Genomic DNA, 18,734 nt, shown 5'->3' on the forward strand with positions numbered 1-18,734 from the left:
ACATAAACGGAAGGAACGAAAAAAATAATTCAGAAATTTTCAACAAAACAATCCGTTTCGAACACTCTTTTCTACAATCTTCCACAAATAGAAACTCCACCCTGCAGACAAAAACCCAATTTTCATTTGTTGATGTCGCTACCGTTCACGCCCGAATCCTTAGACTTGTAAATTCCTAGTCGCCGTTTCTCTTTCCTTTTCACCACCCAATTGATATTATGTTTAGCATCATCAGTTAGCTCATGTCCATTGAACCCCAGAACTAAACAAACACAACTGGCCAATGACCCAAGCCATGGGAAACTCCGCATTGACTAAATCGAGTCAGCGCTAACCCACTAACCACAGTACATAAGCAAGTAAATTGCATACCAATAGGAGCAATAGTTGCATGATTTAGTGTGATGGTATAATTGTACCATTGTAGAATGGGATTTGGTAGTTGTTGGGACGTTGGGAGTATCCAGTTTCATTTGTATTTTTTTTAGGATTTGTCAACATCTATTGTTCTATTCTTCCACATTTTATAATTTTTAATTGTTTACATCTTGTTCATTTTTTTTTTAATTTGCTATATTTCTTTGTTATTCCTTTCTTCTTGCTTTGGAGGGATTTTGTGCAAAACGAAACCATATTAAAATCGTTTCAATGTCGCCTATAGGATTGAAATGAAGCGACACAGAGCACGTGCTCTACTCTCTTGTTAAAAATCCTCCGATGTTATTCGCCTGGCAGACAAGGCAGGTGACGTCTTTCAGAGATCCCTGAATGTGACGCTACTTCCTGCAGTAACAAAAGACAAGCTTTTGAAGATCTACAGTATTATAGAATAATTGAACGGAATGCTGAATAGGGACTTTAAACTTGCCGGAATATCTAGACCGGACATGATTGCTGAAAAAAAGACTGAAAAACCTCCAGGTGAACCATCCTCCTATCGATTGTATGTCTTCTAGACCATATAGGGGAAATCGTAGATCGTGTAATTTACAATAGATTGCTTAGTACGGAAGTCTCTGGGAACGATTAGTATTCCGATGTACCTCACTGCTATTGTCAATAGCCATTTAGCTGAAAGAACGGTCCAATATAACACCGATGATGTAGCCCTGGGATACGTTTTGTTGACGGTAGCTCCACAATACTTGCCTCCAACTGCTGTGGAACATCATTTGCAATTATGGATTTAATCTCCCAATTCCGGAAGAGGTCACGCTCACCACGGTGGGTTACGCCGATAATATTCAAACTATTTAGAAGATACTGAGCTAACAGTTCTGTTACGGCCTGGCTAGAGAGGGTTGGGCTAACACTGTAAAAGAAAAAACAGAAGCGGTCCTCATTACCAACCACCGTTAACGAAAGCCCGCTTGCAGTAGGATTCGCAATGACACCATCATTTTCAACCTGGTCATCAAATACTTAGGAATGACGGTAGTTAAGTTAAGTTTTAAACAACACGTACAACTTGTGACAAAGCATCCACGACAAATATTGCTCTAGGAAGAATAATTCCGAATCTCGGAAGGTATATACTTGTAGGCAACTTACTGCCAGTTCAAAATTTTTTTATAATTTGGGGAATGGCGGTTAAAAAATTATGCAACGCCCATAAACTGAATGCAGTCTATAGGTGAGTAGCCCTAATGGTCTGTTATACCCATTTTATCTTATGGGGAAGAAAGTTGCTCTATCATAACAGGTTTAAAGAAAAGTAGGTACGGTCCACCTTGAAATAAAAACAGGCACTGTAAACCCGACGCAACCGCTCAGACCCTTGAGAAAAGTATAATCTTGGTTGTCTACCACGCGATAAATCATAGACCTCCGAAGATACTATTATTACAAGGGTGAATTTGCATTCCAAACATCGATTTACGACTTTTACTTGGATAGCAAGAGATTAATCCTCTAATTAGTCCTAATCCAAGGTTTACATAGAGAGTGTCGGAACTTAATTGGCAATTAGTTCTTAAATTTCTACACTATACACAACAATTTCAAATACAATGATCCAATCTTTAACCTTCTGTTGTGTAATGCCACGAAGATAAGCTCACAATGATATAATTTAATCATATTATTAAAGGATTTCTTACTAATTTATTTCGATAATCTGGAGTCATGTGCACATTAAAAAACACCTGTTCGTAAGAATTTTCAGTTGCAATAGATGTAAAAATGCAGTGTCACTATTTATGAAGAAAGATTTAAAATTTAATGCAAAATTTTGCGATAATCTACTTTAAACCCATGCTGCTACCAATTTGATTGACAAATTAATAAATTAATGTTATTGATAACTAAACTGTAGCCCCCGTGGGGTATATAATGGAAGCTCGGCTCATGCAAACTCAGTTTCAGTTTGGGATTCCAGATTAATCGTCCAACATGAAAGTATTAGCTCTCGTCGCTCTTTTGGCTTGTGGTGCCTTCGCCGCAGAAGGACCCCAATGTCAAGCTCCAAACGGTGGTGGTCTTCAACCAGTCTTGGCTGAATTCGTTGACATGATCCCACTCGACAAGATTTTGGAACTCCTCTTGACTTCAATGACCTCCGATCCAGAAACCCAAGCCGTCATGGAATATTTGTCGTCATCTGAATTCCATCAAATCGTCATCATGGTCCAAAATCAACCAACATTCCAAACACTTGTAGACTACGCCTGCACCGACTTATACATCGATGTTGCCTACTACTTCAACATCTTGGCCGGTATTTTCGGATTCCCAGAAGTACGTGCTCACCCACGTGCCACCGCCCGTGCTGGTGGATTCCATGGACTCCTGTTGGAAATCCTTGATCTTATCCCACTTGATGACCTCAAGGCCCTTTTGGACGAAAAGTTGGCCACCGATTACTATGTCCAACTGACTTTCCAAATGATCAACTCTGACGAATTCGGGTCTATCGTTGACGCTCTTAAGGCTAATGTTGCCTACATTGACATGAAGGATCGTCTCCGTGCATTGGGAGTTGATGTTGATCTCATCATTGACACCATCAACAAGATCTTCCATTAATTGACTAGAATGTTATAAATGGTTAATAAAGTAACTTAAATGCAAACATGTTTTGTTTACCTTAACAACCACATCCCTAAGAAAGTGACCTCAGGATAAATATATTACACAGTTCGCAACTAAATGAAGAAAAGTTTCTCCTTGGCTATTGGTGTTGGTATATATTTGAGTTTAAAAATTAAGATTTTGTTGCGATTCATCATCGTCATCTAGTGATCTCTTTCCTCTCTCTAGATGCTTCTAAATATCGAAAATTTTGTTAAGTCGGGGTTTGATTAAAGACACTTCTGCTGGACTATCTCTCTAACCACCTAGCTCGCACTATCCAAAGTTATCCTAGAGGGGCTAAGAGGGACAAATCTAAAGAATGGGTAATGGTAGCGTGTGTACTTCTAAGTTTCTAGGATCCTATCCTGCTATGTAGCATAATTTATGATGGAATGCTTAGCTTGCCGTACCAGAGAAGACCATCTTGATTGGTGGTGGTGGTGAAACACTGCGAGGAAATAAAACTTTATAGGAGTGACACCAAACACAGGGACAAATCGTGGCTACAACTGATCAAGCTGAACCTCTTGAATCCAAAATGTTACGAGCATCAGGATTATTGATCACGATCGTTCACCATTATCAAGCTGAGCTCGAGGGGCTAGTTTATCTGTAGTAAAAATGATGCTTAAAATTGGAGAGCAAAATATGTATCGTTAAGGGTTTTCTGCCGTCGAGTGATAAAGAAAACTTGAAGATGAAAAGTTGACAAATTAGGCTTTTATTGTAACGTACATACGTACAGTGGTTCCTGCTTCAAGATAAAAGACTTAAATTGATGCTCTTATGTTTGTAGTTATAGGTTTTCTGTACAAAAGGCGCTAATATATATTATATACAATATATTTTTTTTTGTAACTCGACATCTGTGGAAGATTTTGTTTTTTTTATTTTCGGTGGACTGAAGATGTTTAGTGGGATGTTTATCTTATAAGAAAGTTTAAAAAGAGCAGATGGCTTATGCTATATGGTGAGGAAGTGTTCAGAACAGTGTACAGAAGATGTAACCTCCCCTTCCTCACTTTTTCTTCAAAGTGTTTTTTTTTGGATAACTGATTTTAAATTTAGGTAAATGGAAATTATTATAATATTAAACAAATAATTATTGCTACTGTTACTGAAATATCGGTTACAATGTGTTTGCTTTTTTCATACTTTATTTCTTTCATTTAATCTAAGGATTTTTTTATCTAAAACTCCTCTTTTTGTTCCCAGGTTGTTTGTATGATGGTATTTTATTATTTAGTGGAGTAATGATCATTTTTGAACGGTATTCAGGATATCGATTTACAAAAGTGGCTCCGTTGATTGTAATTGAACAATTGTCAAAATAGTATGTTTCCTTCTGCTATTATTTTTCTTCCATCAGAACTACTTTGCAATTGGCCTTTATTTTTAAGGTTTCGTGTGAAAATATATTAGAATCGAGTCTATGTCTGTCTGTCTTTTGTTTTTGCTGGAGAAATCTGTTATGGGTACAAACTGTACGCACCATGTCCACTTAAGAATTTAGTCGAGTCGTAATTCGTAATTCGTGTAGTCAAATCCTTATGTTCGGAATTAGCTTGTATGTACACCGACCATTCTTTGCCTGGTTCCATGCTGTTTGCAATGCAGCCAATGACCTCATTCGCTCAGTTTGCTTGCTAAGGCTCGTTTTCTGCTTCTCATACAAGCGACTTGCTTCACCGGCTGAAACATCATCCCCGCAATTACGCATGCTGCCTCTTACGATGCTGTCCGGTAGGTGGAGCATGTGCGGAGAGCACTTAGCTAATATAAAACTTGAAACTGTCTGCGATTTTCTACAATTTTTATCGCAGATGCCCACACTGGTGTGGCATGTAGAAGAACAGAGCTAACGGTTCGCTGTAAAAGTAATCGTCGACTCGTTGGAAGCATTGTTGCCAATGTTGAGCCGATGGTCGCTGCTTTTTTATCCAGTAAACTTCAAATGGGATTTGAAACTAAGCTTTGAGGCGAGACTTATTCCTAGACATTTTAGCGATTGTTGGGAGTGAAAGGTATGTGAGAGATGAAGATATGAACGCCTTCCGGAAGCCAAACTGCCTGTCTGATAAATAATCGCCACTATTAATTATTTGATAAAACCGGTTATATATTATCCGCTCGAGAACCTTGTCTATTGTATTGAGAAGCCAGATAGGTCTGTAGGATGTGGGCTATAGGCCTATAGGCCTACCTGACTTCAGGATCAATACAATTTTTTGTAATTTCCACTCCGCGGGGAAAGATCCCTCTTTTAGACAGTCTTTCCATGCCAGTTTCAACGCTTTGTTGGAGATACGATACAGGCTGCGTTATCCCGGGCTCGTTTTACTGCCTCCAGAACTTCGTCTGCGGTTACTGGGGGGATATCTTCTGCGCTTACAAAAACTGTTTCGCTCGAAATGTCTCACCATAAGGTCATAGCTCTTACTGTACAATCTATGAGCGATACCACGACCGTCGAATCGATCGAATTGGTGGACCTCTGTGCAAAACCGGGATGTCTGGAGCTCCTTATTAGAGCAGACCGGATACCGGTTGTTGCGCCGTTGATGATGATGATGATCTTCCGCATCTAGTGAGATCGTAGGAACTGTAGTTTCCGGACGTTGGGGAAAGTGTGTCGAAACGATTTCCCGCAATCTAGGATACTTAATAGGAGGAGACGTTTTACCTTTTACTGCTGACATTACCATCTTGTACGCACCTCCCCAATGGTCAGAATTTGCTTCATTACAGAGTCGCTGGAAGCAATCATTCTTACTCCTCGTGATGGCTCATTGCAACTTTCTACACGCGTTTTTATACTCCAAGTATTCCGACGTCGCCTTCTGGTCTTAAAGCATTCCGTCCCGCATTTCGCTATTTCAGCGTTTCGCTAGTAGTTGGGATTCCGCTTTTGAGTGTGTACACGGCTTGGCATGGAAGCATCGCAGGCCCGATATATCTGTTGGGACAACTGCTACGCCTTATCTGCAGGTGTTCCTGTAAAATCAGTACGTTATCGAAATAGAAATAGAAATGTAGTCTAGTGTCTAGAAATGTATCCTCATCAAGTAATCCTGATGGCCAACCTGGTTCTCATCTTTTCGGGTTAACATTTATTATTCTAGGTCGCTTATCAATGTTAATATTTATCACCTGGTGATCACTATGTGTATATTCCTCGATAACATGCTAGCGTATATACTCGTCTAGCGAGTCACTTACGAAAGTAAGATCCACGATGGAGCCTAGCTCTCCGCGGCTAAACATGTATACGCTTCCAATATTGAGCCAGTGTGATGTTTAGGCAGGAGAATACTGTCTGTCTGTCTGTTTACCTGTCTGTCACACTCGATTTCCTTACACAAACTGCTGGACTGATTGTCACGAAATTTGGTGAGAACGTGTAATCCGTGAATCCCTTTACTTATGGCAAGTGGCGTCATTTTGTGTTGAGTTTAAAAGGGGCTCCCCATACATGCCAAAGTATATAATCCTGTGGGGTATGAAATGAAAGGGCGCAATTAGTACTTTTTGAAAATATATTTGATATTGGGTGGAGCGTAGAAGAGTGACGACTGAAAATATGACCTCCAAAAAGTGTAACAGGTTTCGTTCTCAAAACTTATCCAACCGGTAAACCTGAAAAAAATCACAGATGTATCCAAACGAAATCTAGGCCCCAAAATACATCCCGTTTCGAAATATGCCCAAATAAAATTAATAACAGTATATTAGCATATTTTAGAAGTTTAGCCGGAAACCCCGCTAAGTTCATGCTAAAAGTACAAAATTTGGCACAAGCCCAAAGGATAACATAAAGCACAACTCTAACTATTAAGAACAAAGTTATAGAAGGTGAAACTTTTACATTTGATGTGAACTTTGTGCATTCTAAAACGTTCATGACGTAATTATAACTTATCAATTCGTCAATAATAATAATAATCTTTGGCGCAATAATCCATTTTGGATCAGGACTTTGAAGTGTGTTAGAGCACTTCATTCAAGACCGTAACGGTACCCTACAATATCCTGTAGGAGAGAATGTGGTCAGCATTGCGTTCGCCCGAGATTATTACCCTGATTTGACTTAGGTACTCATTCAGAGCTGAGTCGACTGGTATCCGACATCCAGTCACGGTAACAAATATCTCTGCCACCAGTGAGACTTGTACCGCGACCTTCCGCCGCAACAGCGCAGAGCACTGCGCTGTTGCAGTGCACAGTGCACTTGAGCCGTCCGGACATGGTTAACATATTACGGTTCATTAATCTTAATCTGGCTGACATGTTGTCTTGCAATAATTCAGTTTCATTTTTACCTGTTTGAATATAAGTTGATATTTCAGAGTTTATCAATTTTGACGTTTCTTTAAGATTTTCTTCTATTAATCTAATCTAATTGATCTAATTGTTAGTATTAAATTTTTTATCTCTTTTCCTATTATTTATTGATATTTGTTGGTTTAAGTTCTTAATAATTGGTTCCTTGTTTTTATCTATTGCTTTAAACCAAAAATCCAATTATATAGGCTGCCAATTCGGTTTAGTAATCAATTTATATCGTTTTACAGCTGAAATAATAAAAAAGACTTGTTAGCACTAATGAAGGGAACAAGTGGTTCCCAAAATATTGGTATTTGAAAGAATATTTATATTTAATATTTAATCAACACCAAAAAGAAACAACAAGTTTGTTATTATTTCAGATATTAATCGTTGGAAACACTCAGATCGTTTACAGTTTCTGAATACATTTTTTGTGATAGAAAATGGCTTGCCTTTATTTGGTGGTAATATTCCAGTTTTCTTATTTTTTTATACATTAGGGTTCTTTTTACCGAGCTTCCGAATTCTTTTTCAGCACATATTTCTTTGTATCCTGACATTTGTCATAGATATCCTGACATTTGTCTTACATATCCTGACATTTGTCATAGACATGATTGACATATATCTATTAGTAGATTGGCTGTTGCTACTGGTGGATGTATTGATCTTTCTAATTGTTTCAGTAGGACTGACGTTTCGTATATTTAGTTTTGGGTTGAAGTTTCCAGAAGGATATCAGGTAATTGGTGTTCAAGATTAGTTATATTTCGTTGGATAATCATGTGCTTGGGGTGGTCTGGATTAATTGGATTTAGTTTAGACAATTCTTCTATTGCTTCTGGTAAGTAGTTAACATCAATCTTGTGAATTAGAATTTTATATTTGGAGACTAGCTTCATTTGATCTCCTTTCATTTCCTTGATGCTTTGAATGCTTTCGACTGATAATATGGCCATGGTTGGTAAAACTATTAGGAGAATGATGATGATCATCTGAAAATGTAGATTTCAAGCTGTAGCTTCGTTAAGGATTGCTGACCGAAATATAGGTATATTAAATTGTGTGAAAACTATTGGTTTGCTTTGCGATATCAATTCTGCGTCTTTTAGGCTGTAGGGCTACAGTCATAACTATTGTGTTGTTGAGGGATATCCTTTACGATTATAATCATATACTTTTGTTTGAGCTCTTGTTTTGACTTATCGAAATATTCTAGTTGTAGATATTCTATTAGTTTTTTTAGGGTGAAATCGTTATTATTTTCTAAGGCTCGTAGTCTGATGTTATCCTGTTTTTATTATTTATGTCTAATTATAGTCCAGTAATTTCCATTTACATGTGTTGAGATCAGGATTATATCGTATTCGAATAGATTTGGATTTGAATCATACTAGTTTGTCAGGTATTTGTTAATGAAGAACATGCTAAAGATATTTTTTCTTTTTATTCTGCTCCTGGATTACATTAAGGTAGAAATTTATAATATTATCGTTTAATCAGTTATTATCATTAAGACTGTCTAAGTCTTCTTGTTTGTTTTAATTGAGGGTTTCCTCGTTTTCATGTTTGTCCTTGGAATATTTCAGTTCGCAATTATGGATGAAATCGTTCACTAGTTTTTCAAATTTTGGAAAATAGTAGTTTTCTTTAAGTTCTTTTCTTTAAGTTCGCTGTACGTTTTATTCACATCTAAGGGTTTGTTTTTCTCGAGCTCAGTCTTAATTACTCTGAACCTTTGCCCTTGATCTAAAAGATTAATTGCTCGCCATATATAATATTTAGTTGTCCATACTATGGCCAATAATTCCTTTTCTATCGTACTGTAGTTACGCATATGTAGATTGAGTGTTCCATTTGCGTATGATATTGGATGTCCTTTTTGGCTGAGTACGGTTCGAATAGCCTTATTACTTGCATCTGTGATAAGTGTAAATTTTTCTTTGAAGTTGGGGTACTTCAGTATAGAATAATTTATTAGTATTTCTTTTGGTTTCTCAAATGCATTTACAAATTTTGCATCGTTTTGGTCGATTTATTTTTCATTTTTGAGTGAGTCTGTTAAGGGGGAAATACCTTTAGAAGCGGGAAAAATAAGCATTTTTCTTAATTTTTTTTTTATAGAAGCTAAAATAATCATATCATTTTAAGACATAAGTTGATTCTAATTTTAAATTAATAAGAAAATCTGTTTTTCTTTGAATGTCCAACAAAATGACGGCGTTAAGAGTAGAATTCAGACGCTTGTTTCTCGCGACATCAAAAAACTGCAGCTGTAATTTTTTTCTTTTGATCCGAAAAAGAAGAAATAACTGTTATTCGTTTACCGACATATTAAAATGCAAAATGCAAAATTGAAATTGAATTTACTTCGAAGTTCAAATTTTCGACTATTTGTCCAACATATTTGACACCAAAAAAATATTTATTTACAGAACACCTTTCAACAACCTCTACAAATTTCATCAAAATCAGTCGATAACTTTTTAAGCTAATCGCGTTTGAAGATAAAAAAATATTAAAACTGTTGACTCTACTGACTTACCGATTAATCAGCGATTCCAGGCGCATAAAGTATTGATTTAAATATAAATCCATTTTAATTCTTCTAAATACTTCAAATACTTTTGAATCCTTCATCTTATCAGAATTTAACAATATCAATGCTTTTAAATCTTTCTGCTTAAACAGGGGACCGCAAATGCTGTCGGAGTGCTCTAAACTATATGCGATAATTTTGAAAATATTTAATATTTCGAGTTATTCTGTGGTTGATATACTCGTAAGATATTTCGAAATATGCAAAAAAAAAAAATAGATTTTTTGTTAAATTTCTAAAGATATTTCTACCCTTAAGGGAGTTGCGGTTCGTCGAATAATGATTCCATATTGGGAGTAGGAAACTTATCCTCTACCGTAATATCACTTTTAATTAAGGTAATCAATTACTATACGCCATTTTGCTAAATAACCGAAACATGACACCTGCGTTTAGAAGATATACTAGGTTCTGGCCTATTATACCTTGAAAGGATTTGTTGGAAAAAGTCATGATGTTCCATAAAACATGGTCTTCAGGTATCTTGAATTCCATTGGCATGTCCGTTTTTATCTTGTGAGTTACGTCATAGTTACCTCCTAATCCTGATATAGGAGGAGGATAGGAGTATCTAGTATTATCCAGGGTGTGTTTGGGAGACATGATTGATCGAGGCTGGAGGTAGCCGCTCGAGTGTCAATTAGTTTTTTCGACACATGAGACATGTCCTTGATCCAAATTTGGCCGGGGTGTGTATCCAGAAAATTTAGTATTAGTGACCTGGGTCCTTTTAGAGACGTCGCGTGTTTCCGTAGTGTTTGTCCCATTCCTTTTGTATAAGTTATTATTGGGCTTGTTTTGTCTAAAGTTATTGTTATTTTGATTGTCACTTCTATTAGAGTTTTGAGAAGGCCGTTGCTGTTGGGTTTACAATCCTTATTATAGAGCCTACAAATAAGTTCTGTCGGGTTTTTCTTTAAATTTGAAGCTTTATTGTGAAAAATTGGTTATACATTCATTGTTCAAAGTATTGCCGATCGCTAGCCACAACTTTCTTCCATCTTTCAGACAATTCATAGATACCATCGCGCCAAAAATTAGCCTGCTTGGCCGCTATCCACTCATCGAGCCATTTTTTGAGTTCGTCGTAATTGGAGAAGTGCTAGTCAGCCAAGCCATGTTGCATCGACCGGAACAAATGGTAATCAGAAGGAGCAATGTCTGGAGAGTACAGCGGGTGGGGTAGGACTTCCCATTTCAACGTTTCTAGATATGTTTTAACGGGCTGTGCAACATGTGGACGAGCATTGTCATGTTGCAAAATAACTTTATCATGCCATTGCTGGTATTGCGGCCGTTTTTTCTTGAGTTCGCGGCTCAAACGCATCATTTGACGTCGGTAGAGTTTGCCCGTGACCGTTTCGTTCGGTTTTAGCAGCTCATAGTATACCACACCCAGCTGGTTCCACCATATACACGGCATGATCTTCTCACCATGAATATTCGCTTTGGCCGTCCATGATGAGGTATGGCCGGGGTATCCCCACGTTGCCCGACGCTTGGGATTATCGTAATGGATCCACTTTTCATCGCCACTAACTATTCGATGCAGAAAACCCTTCCTTTCTTGCCGTTGGAGCAGATGTTCGCACGTGAAAAAACGGCGTTCGACGTCTCTTGGCTTCAGTTCATACGGAACCCAACTTCCAACCTTTCGGATCATTTCCGTTGCTTTTAAACGGTTGGAAATGGCTTGCTGAGTGACTCCAAGTGTTTTTCCAAGTTCTTCTTCCATTTGCGATGGATCTTGGTCGAGCAATGTCTCTAATTCTTCATCTTCAAAAATTGTTGGCCGTCCGGCGCGCTCTTCGTCTTCCAAGTCAAAATTGCCACTTTTAAACCGTCCAAACCACCTCTGACACGTTCGTTTAGATAGAGCATGGTCACCATAAACTTCCACCAAAATGCGATGACTTTCGGTTGCTTTTTTCACACACAAAACACATTATTTGGTACAAAATTGGCCATTTTCGTTGATGAAAAAAGTATTGTTGTTTACACTTCAATTAAATAATTTATACTGACGTTTGTGCCTATTGACAGTAGCTTTCCGATGAATGTTTGGAAATGTGGATCAATGGAATAAAAAACAAGCTACGCCATCTATTGTGAAAACCGACAGAACTTATTTGTAGGCCTAATATATTGGAAATAATTTTCTTTTTGGTTCAATTTTTTTAATATTTTGTAGGTCTGAATTCATCTTTTAGTGCAGTAGCGTCCACTCGATCGATTGTTTCCTTCAGGTGCTGATATGCTTATAGTGATATTACTTAGTTTCTTGGCGTCCTGGACCCAAAATTTGACTCGCAGAAATAAAGCAAGATATTCGTCCAACATAATTTTATCACAACTTTGGTGGCTGTATATAATTGCATTTATCTTTTTTGGATCTTGTTCAAATTTTAAGGTTAATAAGTTCTTAATTTCAAATAGTTTATGATAAACTTCATATATAGTGTAATTCCTATTTTGAAGAACCCTTTTGTGGAATCGGAAATGGGCTTGTGGCTATGACATTAAAAAGTGAATTGAAACTGCTGAGGGAACTATATTGGGCGCACTTACCAGAAATACTGCTTACGGGGAGATACGAACTCATGCACACAAAAGACTGTTTACACCTCACAAAGAAAAATCTACGGATTACAGCAGGAATATTCACTTATATGATAATTGCCGACTCAACTAGAACCTGCGGCAGCTGTGGATATCTACGGCCGCTGCCCGCAGGTTCTGTGCTAAGTTTGTCGAAACCTTCATACACGCTCTGTCCGCCACTTATGCAAAATTGTTCGAGGCACCTCGGAGAGTACTTAATACAAAATGCCAAGTTGAAATACTTCGAAATAATTATATATATATATTAAAATTCCTGACGGTTATGGACTCGCTTCACATACTATGTTTAATAGCTACACCAGTAAAAGCGCCACAATAGTTCTTTAAGGACGAAGTGCAACTTCCCTTAACAGAATAATGGTGGATCGTTTACGGTACACTAGACTAGATATTTATGGAAAATATATGTGCTTTTATAAAAACTTTAGAATCCCTTAACCTAACGTATCATCATCATCAACGGTGCAACAACCGGAATCCGGTCTAGGTCTGCTTTAATAAGGAACTTCAGACATCCCGGTTTTACGCCGAGGTCCACCAATTCGACATCCCCAAAAGCTGTCTGGCGTTCTGGCCTACGCCATCGCTCCATCTTAGGCAGGGTCTGCCTCGTCTTCTTTTTCTACCGTAGATATTGCCCTTATAGACTTCAATATGTACATATTTACAAAGCCCACCAAGAAACAAATGGCAGAACTGAGTTCTAGGCTCCGTCGATCTGAACGAGTTGCCGTTTCCGATTTCCATTGTTCTCAGTATTTTCGGCGGGTAATTCAGGTTCCTTGTGGTTTGTGTGAAAATGTCCAGGCGTTAACGCGTTCAAGTCGTAATAGCTCGTACATCTCTACCATGTTCAGCAGATGGGTTCCGACAACCTTTATGAAGTGTCATTTCATGGAATTCATGACTGCTTCCCATATTTCTCCAAAGACCGCGCTTCCAGGTGGGATGAATTTCCACCGGATGTTAGACGCCGTTTCTTGTGTCTCCTTAACCATTTATTTCCCTGCCACTTTCAGCAGCTTACCAGCTTCAACAATGTTGGTTCCGTTCCGAATCTCCTAGTAGCCGCAATGCATGTCTTCGCGGATAGGTCACTCACTAATTCCAGATGAACAGCTTTTGTCGAGGGACACACGCTATGTATGCTTCGGTAGTCTTTGTGTCCCCACTACTACTCCACTTAATTGTAATGGACATTGCCGATCCCTGCCCATAAGTTGGTGGCTGGGTCGTACGAATCATAGCATGGTTTAGTTAATGTCTACTGTGTAGCACAAGATGATGGTAATACCTAATGGTGATGTTCATAACGTGTCCGTGGCGCACAATTATCTGGTGTTTCTAGTTGTGGGGTGCGGTACTTTGTTGGATTCTTCCGCCTATTCTAATCAGTCATTTTCTATCCAGGAATGGTACTAGTCTAACCAGATTACTTGATTTCGGCAGTTGGTGGTTGGTTTCAAGACAGTTGATCTCAGATGAGCTAACCGAAGACAAATGATTTCCGATTCTCTTAGTTCATCAGATGTCAGAAGTGTGGTGTGGGGTTTTATTAGTTTTGTGAACAACGAGAATCTATGAGAGACCTCATCCCTTCTTCCGATTCTGATGACACATATGCTTCTAGGTCGCTACTGGATACTAAGTCGAGGATTATTAACTGTCATCTAAGCGCTTTGCTCGCTAAGCCATTCTGCCCTATTCCACTATAATTTTTCATTGATTAGCGCCTGGTTCGACTTGTTATTTACGTGTCTCCATTGTCTCACTTCTGGGTTGACTGTAATGTTTGCCGCGAAGAGCTTCCATTTTGCTGCTGCACTTCGAATCCACTGTAGAACGATCGTAGAGTCCAGAAATCCAGTAATACGCTGTGAACTTGTCCCAACTGTGTGTCTTGAGCGTATCGTGTTCTTCATTCATTGGTAGCGCATTTCCGTAATCTGAAGCCTCCCTTTTGTCTTGCTGGTGTCCTTCCACTGACTCAATAATGTCTCATCCCGTGATACCACATTCTCCTCCTCAGCTAGTTATCGTAATGTTTGTAGCGCTAAATATGGGGCACTCATCATCACCATCATCATCATCATCAACGGCGCAACAACCGGTATCCGGTCTAGGCCTGCCTTAATAAGGAACTCCAGACATCCCGGTTTTGCACCGAGGTCCACCAATTCGATATCCCTAAAAGCTGTCTGGCGTCTCCATCTTAGGCAGGGTCTACCTCGTCTTCTTTTTCTATCATAGATATTGCCCTTATAAACTTTCCGGGTGGGATCATCCTCATCCATACGGATTAAGTGACCCGCCCAACGTAACCCATTGAGCCGGATTTTACCAACAACCTGACGGTCATAGTATCGCTCATAGATTTCATCATTGTGTAGGCTACGGAATCGAATATCCTCATGTAGGGGACCAACAATTCTTCGGAGGATTCTTCTCTCGAACGCGGCCAAGAGTTCGCAATTTTTCTTGCTAAGAATTCAAGTCTCCGAGGAATAAATGAGGACTGGCAAGGTCATAGTCTTGTACAGTAAGAGGTTTTTATAAGCTGAAATAGGCTCTGTTGGCTGACAACAACCGTGCGCAGATTTCATCATCGTAGCTGCTATCGGTTGTGATTTTCGACCCTAGATAGGAGAAATTATCAACGGTCTCAAAGTTGTATTCTCCTATCCTTATTCTTCCTGTTTCACCAGTGCGAGGCACTAGCGGTCTTATAAGTGACCGTAGTCTATATGTAGTGTTTGATTGATTTGCTGATACATATTGGCAATGTCATCTCATAAATGTATGAGAGAGGTTATTCTGAACGTCGTTGAGAGACTTTCCTGATGGCGTCTCTTGAGACGCATTAAAAACCACCCTCAACTTCTAGGTTGTACTCTATTGTTTGTAGACGGCGTGGCGTGGCAAGTAGTAGCTGTGTACCGCATGTTTGTCCTGTTTTCTACCTTATAGCCGAAACATTAGTTCTCTTCCATGAAGTCGATGTATTGTCACCTTAAAGTCTCGTCTCTAGCTAGTCTTTTTTGTAGCGAACCGTACTGCACCAATTTTTGTGAATCATGTAAATTCAGTGCCCGTTCAGCTTTGTCCTTGAATGGGAGCCTCACTCTATATCTCCCGGATTCTTCGCGTTATGTCACTCTTGGGTACAAACCGACTGCTGCCACTTCTTCGATACATGCATTTGCTGAACATGGCAAATAATATATGTGCTTTAAGTTTTTTCCATTAGACAATTCCCACAATCGTCTGGACTCTATGCTCGGTATTAATGCCGAGGCTTCTCATGTTAATAATTAGTTTCGCTCTGGTGCCATACATTGTTTTATGATGGAGGCATATTTTTCTTCCGCTGCCGGTAGTCGGTGGAGCATATGTAACTGGCCCAACGCTATAGCTCTTTTCATTTCGAAGCACCTTAAAGGCTACTTCATAGTTATCGCTGCTGACATTCATATGTTGGATTGTGCGTGTTTGTTGTTCGGTTAAATGGGTTTTCAACCAGCTTTTCGACGGCATCTAATGCCTGGTTCTTGTCCACCATCGATGTGAATAAGTCGATGAACGTTTGCCATTGTGTGTATTTCGCGTTGAATTAGGGAGTGGTCAGTCTTTAACTCTTCTTGACTAGAGGCGCTACAGATTCAGTGCTTAGGTGGGTTTTGTATCGCTTCATATACTACTGTTGTGAGTTGTTATGTTATGTAGTGGACATAATATAATAATATATAAACTCGCCTTATTAATAGATTTATCTTTGGTTAAGCCTGAACTGTTATCTTTGCTTAACTTTATACATGTACTGTTGCCTTCCTCGAGATATATTTGAGAAGGACGTTGGGGATTTCATCATAACCAAAAGAAGATTTTAAGTTTCCTTAATATTTTATATACCTCGGGTGGGGAGGAGAGGTACCTGACATTATCAAGTACTACATTTTCTGTGGATTGATCACTAGTAATGTTACCTGTTTTGAACCGAATCTGTGTGCGAAGCCTTTATCGAGCGTTAAGGAGTTTGCCCTAATTATCATTTCGGTTTGCGCATAATGAATATTGAATCTCATGGGAGACCCTATTTACTAAGGTTTTCACATAAACATTACGAGTGCATCGACGGAACTTGTTACGCTGGTTAATCAGCGAATGACTGTTTGGATCGATTAGACGGAGCTTATTATTAATATTAATGAGATGGGTGGTTTATTTGCGCGCGTCCTTTATACTTTTAGTGAAAATTCCGATCATGTTCTCCATGTCGTCAGTACTTTTTTAAGGCGGCTAGGTTATCTCCTTTAAGTCCAATATGTTCGCTAAGATAGTTACGAAATTTTTTCCCATCAGTCTTCCTAAAAAATAGTACACACCTCCGAGATGTAAGAAGACCATTTCCTTCAACGCAAAGGAGGCTGGTAGACGAGGGGACGACGTTTAAGGGCGATTGGCTGTGAAATATCAACTAGATCGTTACTAATGATAAGATCGAGAATCGATCAGAAACCGCGACACCTACTGTGTACACGTAAAAGATAAGTGCGAATTTTTTTTTTCACCGAATATGCAAGTAGTTATGTGGGGTCTGAAATGAGAGGCTTCGATTAGCACTTTTCAAAGCAAATATTATTTTTGATATTGGTTGCCAAGGGGGGGGTGTGGGGATCCCAGAGGAGTCAATTATGTAAAGGACCCGTTCTTGGAAACTAGCCAACCGAAAAATTTGAAAAAGACTTATGGTGGTCCGTGCACGTAATATCTAGGCCACAAAATATTCCCCGCTACGATATTTCCTCAAATAAAGTCGATAATATCGAACAGATCACAGAAGCAACCAGGCTTTACAAGGCTGTAGCCAAAGACGGGGAGGGAATATTCCCCTGTTGTTGTTTGAAGAAGGAAGATGGGGCATTTACCGAGAATGAGGAGGACAGGGTGCACCTGCTCATTTCCCTGGGTCCTATCCCACGGTGGCAGGGGATAATATTCTGCCTGACACCCCAACAACGAATAAAAAGGGAAGAAAGGAGAACTGGAAACTAGTAAGAGAGGTGTGCTCAGAAGCCAAGCTAAGTTGGGCATTGGGAACTTTTAAACCACTGAAATCTCCTGGAGCAGATGACATTTTCTCAGCACTAATCCGGAGAGGCCTAGGAATTATCTTAGAGTCTCTTCTGAGGGTGGTAAGGGGGAGCATAGCACTGGAATACATACCAAAGGCATGGAGACGGGCAAAAGTGGTCTTTATTTTGAAAGCGCCTAAAAAGGAGCCTTTTCACGCTAAATCTTTCAGACCAATTTGCCTAACATCGTTCGTACTCAAAACGGTGGAGAGGGTCATAGACAACTATATTAGAATGTTCTAAAGCGTAATCCCCTACATCACCGTCAATACGCTTACCGGGCAGGACGGTCAATTGAAACTGTTCTGTATCAGCTGATAGAGGTACTACGGGTTGCCATAGAAACAAAAGAAATAGCACTGTGCGCGTTTTTGGACATCGAAAGAGCATTCGACAACACATCACATACAGAGATACAAGATGCCCTGCGCCGTAGGGGAGTGGGAAACACTCTGGTATTCTGGATGGGCATAATGCTAGAAAGCAGGCAAATAGAAGTACCGACAGGTACAAATTCTATTGTCATGAACACTACTAAAGGCTGTCCACAGGGCGGGGTACTATCGCCGCTGATGTGGAGTATGGTAGTGGATGAACTCCTGGACGTGCTAACAAATACTGGAATGCAAGCCCAGGGTTGCGCCGACGACATTGTTTTAATCTGTAGGGGCAAACATGAAGAGATACTCTATGTAATAGAATTCAAAGTGGACTAAGGGTTACTAGCGCCTGGTGCAGGAAGGTGGAACTGCGGATCAACCCAGCCAAAACCACCATAGTACCATTCACTAGGAGGTGTAAGCTTGATCACCTGAGAGCCATAAGATTACATGATATGGAGGTGAAACGAGAAACAGACGTCAAATATGTCGGAAACACTTGTCGGAAAACCACGAGGGCTCTGATACTTGTAGATTCATTCAGGAAAAAAACGGGGTTGTAGCCAGAAGATACTTCTTTGGATATATACTGCAATAGTAAGG

General features: G+C 39.3%; 1 protein-coding gene across 1 annotated transcript in view; it reads left to right on the forward strand.

Annotated features, from left to right (window-relative positions):
• Positions 1–2,345: 2,345 nt before the first annotated feature.
• Positions 2,346–18,734, forward strand: part of LOC119652128 — a 73,039-nt gene continuing 56,650 nt past the window's right edge. Inside the window, exon 1 of the mRNA XM_038056068.1 lies at positions 2,346–3,015. Coding sequence (XP_037911996.1) covers positions 2,392–3,015 — 624 coding nt within the window. The 5' untranslated portion in view covers positions 2,346–2,391. The remainder of the gene's footprint in view (positions 3,016–18,734) is intronic.

This window comes from Hermetia illucens, chromosome 3 (genome assembly GCF_905115235.1).
Source record: "Hermetia illucens chromosome 3, iHerIll2.2.curated.20191125, whole genome shotgun sequence".
In the NCBI taxonomy this organism is placed as follows: domain Eukaryota; kingdom Metazoa; phylum Arthropoda; class Insecta; order Diptera; family Stratiomyidae; genus Hermetia; species Hermetia illucens.